Source organism: Fukomys damarensis, unplaced genomic scaffold, assembly GCF_012274545.1.
Source record: "Fukomys damarensis isolate Sample0158 unplaced genomic scaffold, DMR_v1.0_HiC HiC_scaffold_14, whole genome shotgun sequence".
Taxonomy (NCBI): Eukaryota; Metazoa; Chordata; class Mammalia; order Rodentia; family Bathyergidae; genus Fukomys; species Fukomys damarensis.
Window position 1 is genome coordinate 36157359 of NW_022900926.1, and position 12580 is coordinate 36169938.

General features: G+C 36.1%; 1 protein-coding gene across 6 annotated transcripts in view; it reads right to left on the minus strand.

Moving 5' to 3' along the window:
- Adgb (androglobin) overlaps positions 1 to 12580 on the minus strand; it is a 116676-nt gene that overhangs the window by 37600 nt on the left and 66496 nt on the right. For all 6 annotated transcript variants that reach the window (XM_019209944.2, XM_019209945.2, XM_010639550.2 and 3 more), the window contains 6 exons: positions 12185 to 12352; positions 9161 to 9296; positions 8281 to 8418; positions 6266 to 6359; positions 3141 to 3275; positions 2476 to 2629 (listed from right to left, as the gene is read on the minus strand). In XM_019209944.2, the coding sequence (XP_019065489.1) occupies positions 2476 to 2629; positions 3141 to 3275; positions 6266 to 6359; positions 8281 to 8418; positions 9161 to 9296; positions 12185 to 12352 (825 nt within the window). The remainder of the gene's footprint in view (positions 1 to 2475; positions 2630 to 3140; positions 3276 to 6265; positions 6360 to 8280; positions 8419 to 9160; positions 9297 to 12184; positions 12353 to 12580) is intronic.

Sequence of the window (12580 nt, forward strand, 5' to 3'; positions counted from 1 at the left end):
CAAAAGATATATATATATATATATATATATATATAAGACATATATATATAGTATATATATATTAAGATTATAAAACATCTCACTACAATATATGGGAGATTAGTGATAATATGACTCACATCTTCATAACTGCACATTCTTACAGAAAGGATACACATTTGTGGCAGAAGCACTTCCTTCTTTGTGCCTTTCTATATACATGGCTATTTTTATTATGTGAGCTTATTGTACTAATACATTAAAGAAGCAAAATAAAGTCACATGATTCTGTATCTTGTGTTTGGACAGATTCAGAAAATAACTTTAAGCAAAAAAAAGGTATAAAATCATAGGCAAGCGAAAATCTAGAATTGAACCAGTGATAAAATAGTAATGCCACCTTCCCATGGTAGTTTAGAGGCCACAGTTCTCACAAGAGACTCAGAGGATGCTCACAAGATCCACAAGGTACTCAGTAAAGGGGGCAAACAAAGACAAACATGGCAGATGAATTCCAGAATTGGGGATGTTTAGAGAGGAAAGCAGGGCTGCCACATGGTCTTTGCACTGCTTTCAGCCCAGATCTGTGGAGCATACCATCTTGGGAAAGACACTAACTGCCTGAGGGCAGAAACCAAGGGCAGCAGAATCTGAGAGAGGGAATGATTAGTTCCCAGCCAAGCAAGAAGCTACCACTGCCCAGTTCCCACCTGTCCGAGTCTAAAAAGAGTTAACTAGAGTAGAATGGGTAGCAGAAATGGATATGTTTAGGGAAATGGATATTTTTGGTGCAATTATACATAAGATAATTTTTACAATACTGTAATTTTTAATAAAATGTCACTTATTAGGACATGAGGGAGAATAAGTAGAGTGCAAAAGGAAACTATGAGGTAAATACAAATTTGTAAATGTATTTCCAACTTTTTAAGCAAATATTGTGTATCCTTTCAAAAGTGATTAAGATAAATTATATATATGAATATATGAATAAAATACCTGAATAAAAAGGTATAATATAATAAAATAAAATGATGTAGATTAGTTGGCCTTAATCTAGTGAGTTTTAAAAGTTATGTTTAAGTGGATTGGGGATTTAGCTCCGTGGTACCATTGCCTGCGTCAGAAGCTCAAGGTCCTGAATTCCATCCCTGGTACTCCCCCCAAAAAATCATGTTTAAGTGCATAACACCACATACAGATTACTACACAAAAAATATTAACCAGATTTTCTCATAAAATAAAAATGTGAAACTTGCCCAATTTAAAATAAAGTTCAAGTTGCAACTAGCTAATATCTTTAAACTTAGTAAAATGTGACTGAAATATCAATAAAATTTATCTCTTAAATATAACAGAAATAAGTTAAGGGTTTAACAGAAAATGTTCAAGTTTTTAAAATTATAATTATAATGAAATATAAGACATAAATAGTTTAAAGTATGCATATACACATGCATATACACAATATAATGAAGTACAATATCTATAATAATGAAATATAAGCAAAAACTCGCTAACATAGCTCAAAATATGCTGCTATACATAGGCACATGCATATATGTCAGTTGACCTAAATTGTTTCATCAAGAATTTTGCTATTGTGGTTTTTTAAGGTTTTCTAAATTCCCCAATGCAGCTCAAAGGCCTAGTAGGTCTTTAACACATCTTAAATTTATTTTTGCCTATGAAACTAGTACTCACTAGGTAGGTATGTCTAACTTACACAAACTGGCCCAGAGAATCATGGGCTGAAATGAACCTCAGAAATCAAGCACAACCATAACCCAATGAGAAAAATGAGAAAGTTCAAAGCTATGCTTAGCTACAGTATGGAAGGAAGGCAGAGAGAAAACATGTACCTTTGTTTCTAAGCCAGGTGTATGTTGCCCTTCATGATCATTCACTATTAGAGGTAATGACTGAAAACATGAAGATGAAATTTAAATATGTAGGGTGGACACTAGTGTGAGTGAGGTCAGAAATCAGGGTCTACCATTCATTTGGCAGGACACTATGTTACCACACTGTGTGCTTCTTGACACTAAAGGGGTTTATGTAGCCTAAGGAAAGATGATGTTGATGGTAGGTGGACACGGAACCTCAATCTTCAGAAATATTTAGAGTAAAATAAATACTCAATGAGAAACAGAATCAACTATCTAGTGTGGCTTAGGGATAGGACTAAATGAGCTCTTTAGATCCATTTCCCTTTTAAGAGTTTATATGAGTTTATAACTATAATGATTAGAATGTCTAATGCTTTTTTTGTAATGAAATCTTTGGGGCCGAGAAAAAACGAAGGCCTAGAGGTAAAGAGTGCGCTAGGGTACACACACACTGTCTCCTGCTATCACATAACTGGCAGTTGTGCAAGGAAAACCCAGGGCCCTATTGTTGTTAGGTAGACTGGGGCACTTTTTCTCCTGGACCTCAATAAGCTGTTGTTTTTTCACCACCATTCTATGCTATTCAAAGAATAAATTTTACACATACCTTATTCTTGGTATAAAGATAAGGCACCACTTTTTGGAAGACCTTTGGCACTTGTTCCATTGTGTCATTATTAACAACATGTAAGACACAAATTCGAAGTGTGGTGTACATTTTAGGGACCAAAATCATATCTTCAGGAATGAAAAATGTTTCTCTGTAATTACAAAAGCATGAACTTTTTCTTAGCATGAATATTAAAGTCTGAAATTAGATTCAATGCCAATAATTCTTGCCAAAGTTTCAAATTCCAAATAAATTCAAGGTTCACATATTATTTTCATTTAGAAATTATTACTCATGTATTATTTTGACATATGAAAGCAAATGACATTAAGAAACTCCATTTTACAAGTAAATTGTGACTTTTACCTAATATGCTATTAATCAGAAATTAAAGGTTCTCTTTCTACACTAAGAGCACATTAATTTATTATACTACTCTCATCATCTTCAAAAAGTTTTATGAAATTCTTCATATTTTAACGTAAGGAACATAGATAAAATTTCTATAATATCTCATTCATGCATAACAAAGAATTTTATGTGAGTTATGAAAGCAACCTCGAAGCTGACATTTTTACTACTACTATAAATGAAACTCTAAAGACATAAATATTGCTTGCCATTTAAAAATGACACCATTTGCCAGCTTTATAATAACTCACCTGAATATTATAAATGAAGAATTTGGTGGCTGATCTGGATAGGTCAATGTATAGTCAGCAAAAGCAAGCTTAGTGTCTTCATCTTGATAGCATGGATAAGATTCAAGAGACTTGCACTTGCTTTTAAACATTACTCTACATATGTAAAAATAAATTCAAACAAAATGACAAAAGCCACTTTTAAAATAAATTCCATTTATAAAGAAAGAAACAAACCCAAGTAACATAAATATTACAGGCTGGATTGAATTCTTGATCCAAGGAGAGCCATGCTGTCCATAGTACCTGGTGCCAAGGGAAGGGAGCCCATCCTAGATAAATCATGAAAGAAAATTCTCAAAGGTGCTCAGTTATCTGAAATTCTGAATCAAAAGAGAATGTAATTCATGATCAAAAGAATAATCAAAGCTCACAAGTGATCAAAACCAAAGTTCAAGGTATAAGGCTTGGAAAACTAGAAGCAGGACAACCAGTAATAAAAATGGATCAAAACAATTAAAGGACTAGAACTGCAGTAGAGACTAGAGTCTAGGATGTAACTGAATGTAAAGAATGGATTTAGAAGACTAGATTTTTAGAAACTAAGCCATGAACAAGGGGACAGCTCTATTTTCCTTCTGCGTGATTTCTGGTATATAGAGCAGGTAATACATGCAAAAAATTATGGGTTGAAGCTTCTGCATGTTTGCTCCCTGGAAGGTTGTGGCATATTTCAGAGCAGAATGGAAGTCACTGATCCTCTGCACCTTATGCTCCCCTCTCTGCCAGAATCTAGACCAAGCTTTAGCAGCACCAGAAATATAGAAACTTTCATACAATGCCTCAGGTATTAGCTGGGATAAAACCTATTATGGCAGCAAACAGTTCCCTATTAGAGGTCAAGACAGAGCTAGTGGCATTCTTGGATTCCAGAAAACAAATGGTCACATTGGTTGTCAACGGAAAGTGAAATCATTCAGGTCCTCATGGAGACCAGATTTCACACACTCCATATGACCATTGGTCTTTGGTGGTGGGAAGAAATTAACAGTGTTATATTTGGAGGGGTTTTTAAAAGCCCTTTAAAATGATGACACCATCAAATAACAACATAATTATATATTCTGGCTTGCCTAGGGCAATAGTGGTTTATGCTTATAGTCCTAGTATACATATTAATAATTCTCTATTTTTCCTCCTCAGAGCTTTCCAGGTTGGATGATGAATGACAGGATCATTTTGAGTGTCTTAGTTACTTTTCTCTCGTTGCTGAGACAATACCCAACACTGAAAGTTAAAGGGGAATCATTTATTTGGCTTATAGTTCGTAGAGGTTTCACTCCATAATTGGCTGGCTCCAAGGCAGGGTGGCAGAGGAGCAACAGATCATGGCCGCAGAAGACAGCAAAAGCAACAAGAGAAGGGGGAGAAGCCCTCAACTGCCCCTTTTATCTTAGGTAGATTCCTTAGGGTAGGTAGCACTCACACCTTCAATCCTAGTGCTCTTGAGCCTAGCATTGCACCATGAATCAACCCCAGGAAAAGGCTCACCTATAACTGCATCAGGCTTTGGGGAGACATCAAGACCCAAGCCACAAAACTGAGTAAGAAGTATAATGTGGTGGTTTCTGAATGTACTCATATAACTAAATATTTTGTTCCTTTTTCTTATTGGTTTGATAAATCAAAGTGACTAATCTCTAATATTAACCTACCATTGTATGTCTGGGGAGTGGGGATACATAGTTGTGAGGTATTACCCTCTTTAGACGATTCCAATTTTGATTTGCTAATAATTTATTACCTTTTTTGCATCTAAGTTCAAGAGAACAGTTTGTCTGCAATTTCATTTTTTGGTCCATCCTAGTCAAGTCTTATATTGTGGTTATGAGGAAAATGTTTTCTCTTTTAACTCTTAAGAAGATATATAATAAAACATTTTTTCTTAAATTCAATAATTAAGACAAATCGAATCGTGGTAAAGAATATATCATTCCTCTTCATCCAATTAAGAGTCTCAATTAAAATATTATATTTGTTGTTTCTGAATAACACTAGAACCTTAGGACTTTCTACAAGCTTTTATCTGACTCTGGGATTGCGAGTTACCACTGATGTTAATTTCCTCCTTCAGAGAGCTATTAATCTGGCCCTCCTTCCAAGATATGTGCCCTACTTCTCTGGCTGCTCTTGAGGTTTTTCTTGTGGTCTTTGGTTTTTAACAGTTAGATTGCCATGAGACTAGGTGTGGTTTTCTTTGGCTTTCCTACGTGGGATCTGCATACTTTCTTGAAAATATAGTTTAATGTCTTTCATCAATTTGGAAATCTCATGGTATGTTTTAACATTTGGGGGCTCTATTTATATATACTAGACCTGTTGTTGTTCCGCTCACTTACCCACTTGCTCAGCTGATATACTTTATTGACCTGTCTCCCAGGGCATTAACCTTTTCTTTTATTTCATTCTTAATTTCAATTACTCAAATATTCATTTGTGTAATTTCCACTTGACTATGTTTTATTAATTAAATTATCAAAGTTTCTAACTATTTTTTCTTTATTCTTTATTTTCCTGGGCATTTCCATAACAGCTACTTTTAGAGGTTTGTTTCCTTCCACTTCCTATCCCCAGCAGATCCACTTCTCTCAAAATTTACATAACACATATAATGTTCTCTTTGTTTTGTTCAGATTATCCCACATCTTGGAACGGAGCTGTGCTCACCACTATACCACCAACACAGACTATCCCACATCTTGGATGTGGTTTGTGTCTAGAATGAGGTTTAGTTAAAGCTCAATCTACTTCCGCTTTGTCCCTGTTGTGCTCTAGGGTTTCACCTGATTACTTTGTTTACTGGGGTCCTCTTCCCTGCCAGATCTTAAATTGTAACTTTTGTCTTCTTGGCACCATAGATTTTAGGAGACTGCTGAGATTTTCAGATACTTTCTACTTAGAATTTTAGATATGCACAATTAAGACACAAACAAAAAGTAGTAGGAATTGCAGAAATGTTTTAGGTAAAATGTCAGTAGCAACGGTGTGATTCTAGCTGCAGTGATCAGAGACAACTCAACAAACACAGTAGCACATGAACTAGACTTTAAAGGACACCCATAGGCTGGAAGGAGGAATTACTTTACCTTAACAGGGAAAGCGCATATTGCTCTAAATTCAGTTCCAGTATAGCCCAAATTTTTTGAAGAGCATCTGCAACACTGATATTTTCCTTTGTGCCTAAAAATAACAATATTAAATATGTGAAATCCCAGAAAGATCATTGTGTTCACAGCCTTCATTTCGGAGATGAAAAATTTGAAACTCACAAGTAGGATGGGTACAAATTAATAAGCTTGATAAGCAGAAAAAATCATGTTTAGGATTTATAACTATAAGCCTTCACTTAAGAGTTCTGCTCATCATATTATGCTACTCTCTTTCATCTTTAGTTTAAAATCATAAAATGTTCTTTGATGTAATTTAAGATACTTATCAAATACTATTTACAAGGAAAACATTATCTCAGCAATGAGATGAAAAACTTTATCTCAGCAAAAAGTAATCCATCCAATTTTTCTAAAGAACAACAGCTAAAGGGATTCCACCAAAACTCATTTTACTGAATTATTGACAAATGGGTGAAAACTAGCCAAACTGAAAGTAAAAAGTGCAATACATCATAAGCACTTCAAAACTGGCATGTCAGACTGAGCATTCTTCTTCTAATTATCCTATCTTAATTTCTTCATCACACTTATCAGTATCTGAAGCTGATAGCATAGTTTATTTACTCATCTCGTGTATATTTACTGCAGCTGGGACATAAGATTCACCACAGCAGAAACTCTGACTGTTTCACTGACCTCTCTGAGGCCAGAATCAAGAACAGGGCTTCATACATAAGATTAATTTAATAAATATGTGTTGAGTGAAAAAAGTACAAATACTACTAAGAGCATTAAGTTGCTGAAGTTTTTCAGTCTCTAAAAAATAAATAAAATCATGGTATGAATAGTATTTTACCACACATATGGACAAACAATCACACATATAAACCATATGTTGAGTCTGATAAATTCATATATTTTTTCTAATACAAAAACATAAAAATCAGAAAATTACAATTTTTCTTTCACAAAACTAACGTAGTTTTTTATCCTTTATATGTCTGCAGTTTTATGTCTGCTTAGGTGGATATTTTGACAATTATTATTAAATGTTTTTAAAACATGTTTCAGTATTTTTGAAGAATTCTGTTGGAGATGTCTTTTTCCAACAAAATGTCTACTGTAGTTGCAGAATACAAATGATTGAATTTTTGTATCTACTGTTATATTTTAAGCTGATAAAATAGACATTTTCACAAAAATTTCTTTTCATATACGTAAACATATTTGACTTAATAAATCTAAGAACACAAAATGTATCGATGCCTTCTAAACGTACATCACCATGCACATAAATGAAGGACCCTTTGTCATTAGTTCATATCTACTCATTCATTCATTCATTCATTCATTCATTTCTTTGAAATCCAGCATAAAATGGTAAAAAAAAAATCTGGTTTCACTGAAGCTGACTAATGATGCATACTGGTAGGCATTGGAGACTCACACAGCAAAAGACCAGCTCCTTGTTTGAAATGAACTCCTGACAGAGTGGGAAAACAACATTCCCTCATTCATCCACTTACTCAGCGAGTATTTATGATGTACTTAGTATGTGGCATTGTGGCTAAATTCTGGGGGCAACAGAAAAAGATTTGGGGGTTTTCTTTTTCTTTCTTCCTTCATTCCTTCTTTCTTATATGGTATTGGCGGTTGATCCCAGGACCTCTGCACTGAGCTTCCTGCCCAGCACTTTAAAATATTTTTTTCTTTTTGAGACAGTATCTTACTAAGTTACTAAACTGCCCCAACTGGATCCTCCTGCCTCAGCCTCTCAAAGTGTTGGAAATACAAGCATGTGCCACCATGTCCAGCCACGAGAATGAGTATTCATCATAATTCCTGACCTCAGGAATTTCATTACTTATAGAATAAAAACGTATTGCTGATCCATAAAGTGGGTGAATCTAAAATACTTTTCAGTTGCATATATAAACAACTATACATTCTTATATATATAAATTATTTTATAAATATTTGAAAAGTTATACCTGGTATCCTGGCTCTCATAAGTAGTCTAACATATGTCCCTCTCCACATGGATTGAATTTTACTTGCTGCTGCTGCTTTCTCTGAAGGATACTCTCCCTCTTTTGTTGGCGTGGAATATTTAGTGTCTACCCATTCGGCTAGAAAGAGAAAAATAAACTCTAGACAGAGTTTATATTTAATTCTTTCCCCACATTTCTGTGATTGCTTAGTAAAGCCCTTCAACATACCAAATGCCACAATGGCAGATTTGTCATTATATTTAACTGAGGATTGAACCCAAGGCCTTCACACTGAGCTACATTCCCAACCTTTTTTAAATTTTGAGACAGAATCTCACTATGTAGCTAAGTTGCCTGGGCTAGGCTTGAATTACCGATCCTCCTGCCTCAGCTTCTCAGAGTACTGGGATTATAGACATATCCTTAAAGCAACCTTTCTGGAGAAGAGAAATAGATGAACAGTGACACCTCTGTGCTCTAATATAGATTCCTCTGGGAAAATAGTCCAAGGCTTTCCTGAGAACTAGAAGGAACCATGACCATGGTGGGAACAGGGACAGAACATAGGAAAGTAGGGGCCAGTTGGGCTGAAGATTTTCCCAGACTTCCTCAAATCAGAAATCAATGACTTTCATATTTTTTAAGGTTAGGAACAAGAGGGGAAGTTCCGGGTTCCTCTGGAAGTGTGTGCGGCAGGGATGAGGGAGGGATATTCAGCAGCTCCTTGGATTCCATGATCTTCCCAAAGCATAAATTGAATTCCATGACCATCTGTACAGACCTACTCTACCAGAAAGCCTTTTATGCTCAACCATCTTGAGCTATTTACCCTACATAAAGCTAGAAATTCCTTGGTTAAATATTTAAAGTGCATTAATACCTAAAGAAGCATCCTCTAAGAAGGAATCAAGGGACTCCACTTCCAAAACCAGAGCCCGGAATGCAAATTTGAAGCTTGAAGGAAGCTTTGCTAGTTGAGCTTTTTTCATTAAACGCCATAAAGAAACATGGAAAACCTGAAAAAGACATAATGCATTTACTTTTTTTTTCCTCATTGAGTTTATTGGTATGTTTTAGGTATACAGTACAGTTGCCTTCATCACTGGGATCTTGTACCTCTACATGACAGGTCTTGGTTCTCATTTTTTCCCCTTACCCCTGCCCTCCCTTCACCTGCTCCTCCCTTCCCTATTTACAAATACTTTATTTCCATTTTTTTCATTTTCTCATGTTTTTTTTTCTTTTCCCTTATTACCTTTCCCCTACTGCTCCCACTTCCCCTACACCTTTAGCCCTTTTCTTCCTATTTCACATTGTCCATTATATCATTAGGATCTTATGTAGTATTATAGTTTATTCACACCAGAGAAACTATTAGGTATTTACACATGTGTGCCTTATCTATTTCACTTAGGAGTATATCCCTAATATGTATCCATTTTCCTATGAATGAATCCAATTTATCATTCTTTATGGCTGAGTAGTATTCCATTTTATAGAAAAACCACATCTTCTTTATCCAGTCTCCAACTGATGGGCAAATGGGCTGTTTCCAAGTTTTAGCTATTACAAACTGTGCTGCTATAAACATGGGTGTGCATACATCACTGTGATATGATTCTTTTAGTTCTTTTGGAAAGATACCCAGCAGAGGGATGGCTGGGTCAAATGGAACCTCTAGTCCTGGCTCTTTGAGGTATCTCCATATTGATTTCCACAATGGTTGCAGCAGTCTGCACTCCCACCAACAATGGAAAAGGGTTGCTTTCTCCCCACAACCCTGCCAACATTTGTTATTGTGTGATTTCTTGATAGCAGCCATTCTTTGTGGGCATAATATACTTACTTTTTAAAACTAAACTTTTAAAAAAAAATAGTATAACCTGGCCAGAGACTTTCTAAGAAACTTTAGTTTCTGTAAAATTAAAATATAAATTTTTTTCCAGAAATATTACAAAATCTAGCGAAAGACTCTTTGAAGTCTTATCACATGAGATCAAAAATATTACTTGACTAATTTTAATTTAATAAAATTTAATTACTACAATGGTGTTCATAATATTCACTCAATCAAAATACAGCATTAAACTGATTGAGGAGATATAAAGTAAGATAAAATATATAATCCCTGTACTTATGCAAGTTAAATATCATATTTCATTGATTGAAAGACACCAACCATTGTAAGACATGATATTATTTAATGTGCTACAAAGAGAAACTTATGTTGCTTAGAGTTTTTATCACTTTTATCACATAGGAGTACTTATCTCTTGTTGAAAAAGCTTTTTTAGATTTAGACAAAGGCTTTCCATCATATGTCACATAGCTGTGTAACTACCAAAATATGAGATTTTTCTGTTACCAAAATACCTCCCTTTTGTGTTAAGTATGCACAAAGATCTGATTTACATACTAAATCAAGGCTAGTCAGGTAGGCCAGTGCACAGAGTAATCTTTGTATCAGGGATGGTGGCTATGCATAGCCCCACAGTGCCAGGTCCAGTGGATAAGGTGAATGGGACATGCTGTAATGTTTTCACAAGCCTGACTTTCCATTGGATGGCACCTGGCAGCAGCAGTCACCACATTCTTGTCACTGCTTATAAAGTTGCTCACAAAAGAACACTTCCAGAACTGCGTCAGAAAGTGGCAAGAATGATCGAATAAGTGTCTTAGAAACAAGGGATAGTAATTTTGAGGGGGATTGATGCTAATGTATCTTTTACTGTAATGTTTTTGTTTAAATAGATATCATATATTTTGATCACTCTTCCATCACCCAGTAGTAAGGATTTAACTACTAAGGATAGTCTGGGTCTCAGTGGTCCTCACATTTGTCATAGACAGAAATTATAAAACGCCCGGTAGACTGGAATGGCACATGGGAGGCTAAGTGAGAATTCGGCCTGTAGATGATATCCTGTGGTACATTTCCATTGGCCCAAAGACTAATATGCAGTGGTACTGTGTCTGCATAACTGTGAGAGTATTTCCTCTCTCCCCATTATTCACAGTGATCCTTTCACAGAATCCATGTACTTTTCCCCTGGAACTTGAAGTTTGCTGGACTAGAGGGTTTCGTTCCTGGAAGTGTAACGCCAGGGGTGCTTCCACTGGGGGTTATGGTGTGACTGACAATAAACCTAAGCTATAATATACATCTGGTTGATTGGGGTTCCTCATCCTGCTGGATAAGCAGGAAGAAAGGAATTAATATAACAGGGGAAGTGGGGAGTGTACACTGTTTGTCTTGGAGCACTAGAGCTCCTGCTACAAAAGAAGATGGGGACATTTTCATCTGCAACTTTCTGGGACACTTCTCAGTGCTTTCACAGTGAAAGAGTAGCAACCATGGCCTGACAAAAGTAAGATAACCATGATCTTACAGCCATTAGGATTGAAACTCGGGGTGACCCACCAGGATAGCCACTAGCAGCAGTGACTGGAGAAGAATATCCAGGGGAGTGGTATGGGAGAGAGATGCTGAGTACCAATTGTGGCCAGTAGCAGCACTGGAGATCGTAGCCTTCTTGTCACATGGTGACTTAATTTATTTGAGGAAATTTAGAACTTGTGAGCAGCTAACACATGGAAGAAAGGATGACGCTTTATTAATATGAGGGCCTCCTGAGGGATACCCTGTAGAGTTTAGCAAGATCCCACTGTTGGCTGCACCTCAGTGCCCCAGAGTAGGAATGATTACATTCTTCCACCAGTTTCTTCCTCTTTCTCATTTCATTCTTTTCACTCCCTCACTTGCGCTTCCTGAAATGACTTGCCAAATAAATTGTCTCCATGAAATATATTTTCTCAGGCTCAGACTGTAGAAGTCACCTGATACAAGCGGCATTGTTTTAAACAAAGTTTCTTGCTATGACCATTGAATCCAGCTCCCACATACCCTGAAGTGCTGGGCAGTAAGCTCCTTGTTGTGCAGAGGGATGGGGTAGTGAGCTGCTTGCAGATCCTTCAGAGCTGCAGGAAGCTTAGCCTTATCTTTGAAATTAGCAATCACATTTCCAACAGCTTTCAAAATTATTAGAGACTGCTCTGTAAATCGGTAGCTCTCCTGTGAAGATAAAAACATAGAGTGCTCCTCATGACTAAGTGTAATTAAGTTTATAAAAATTCCCTGTAATTGGTTTATTCAACAGTTACTTGTGGAGAACTTACCTGGTCAAAGTATTGTACAGATACGATGGTCCTGGGGACATAAAACAAGGAATGTAGCTCTTACCTGAGTGGAAATAGAGAGGAAGAACACCCACCTTACATCAGGGGTCAGGGCAAAATTCTC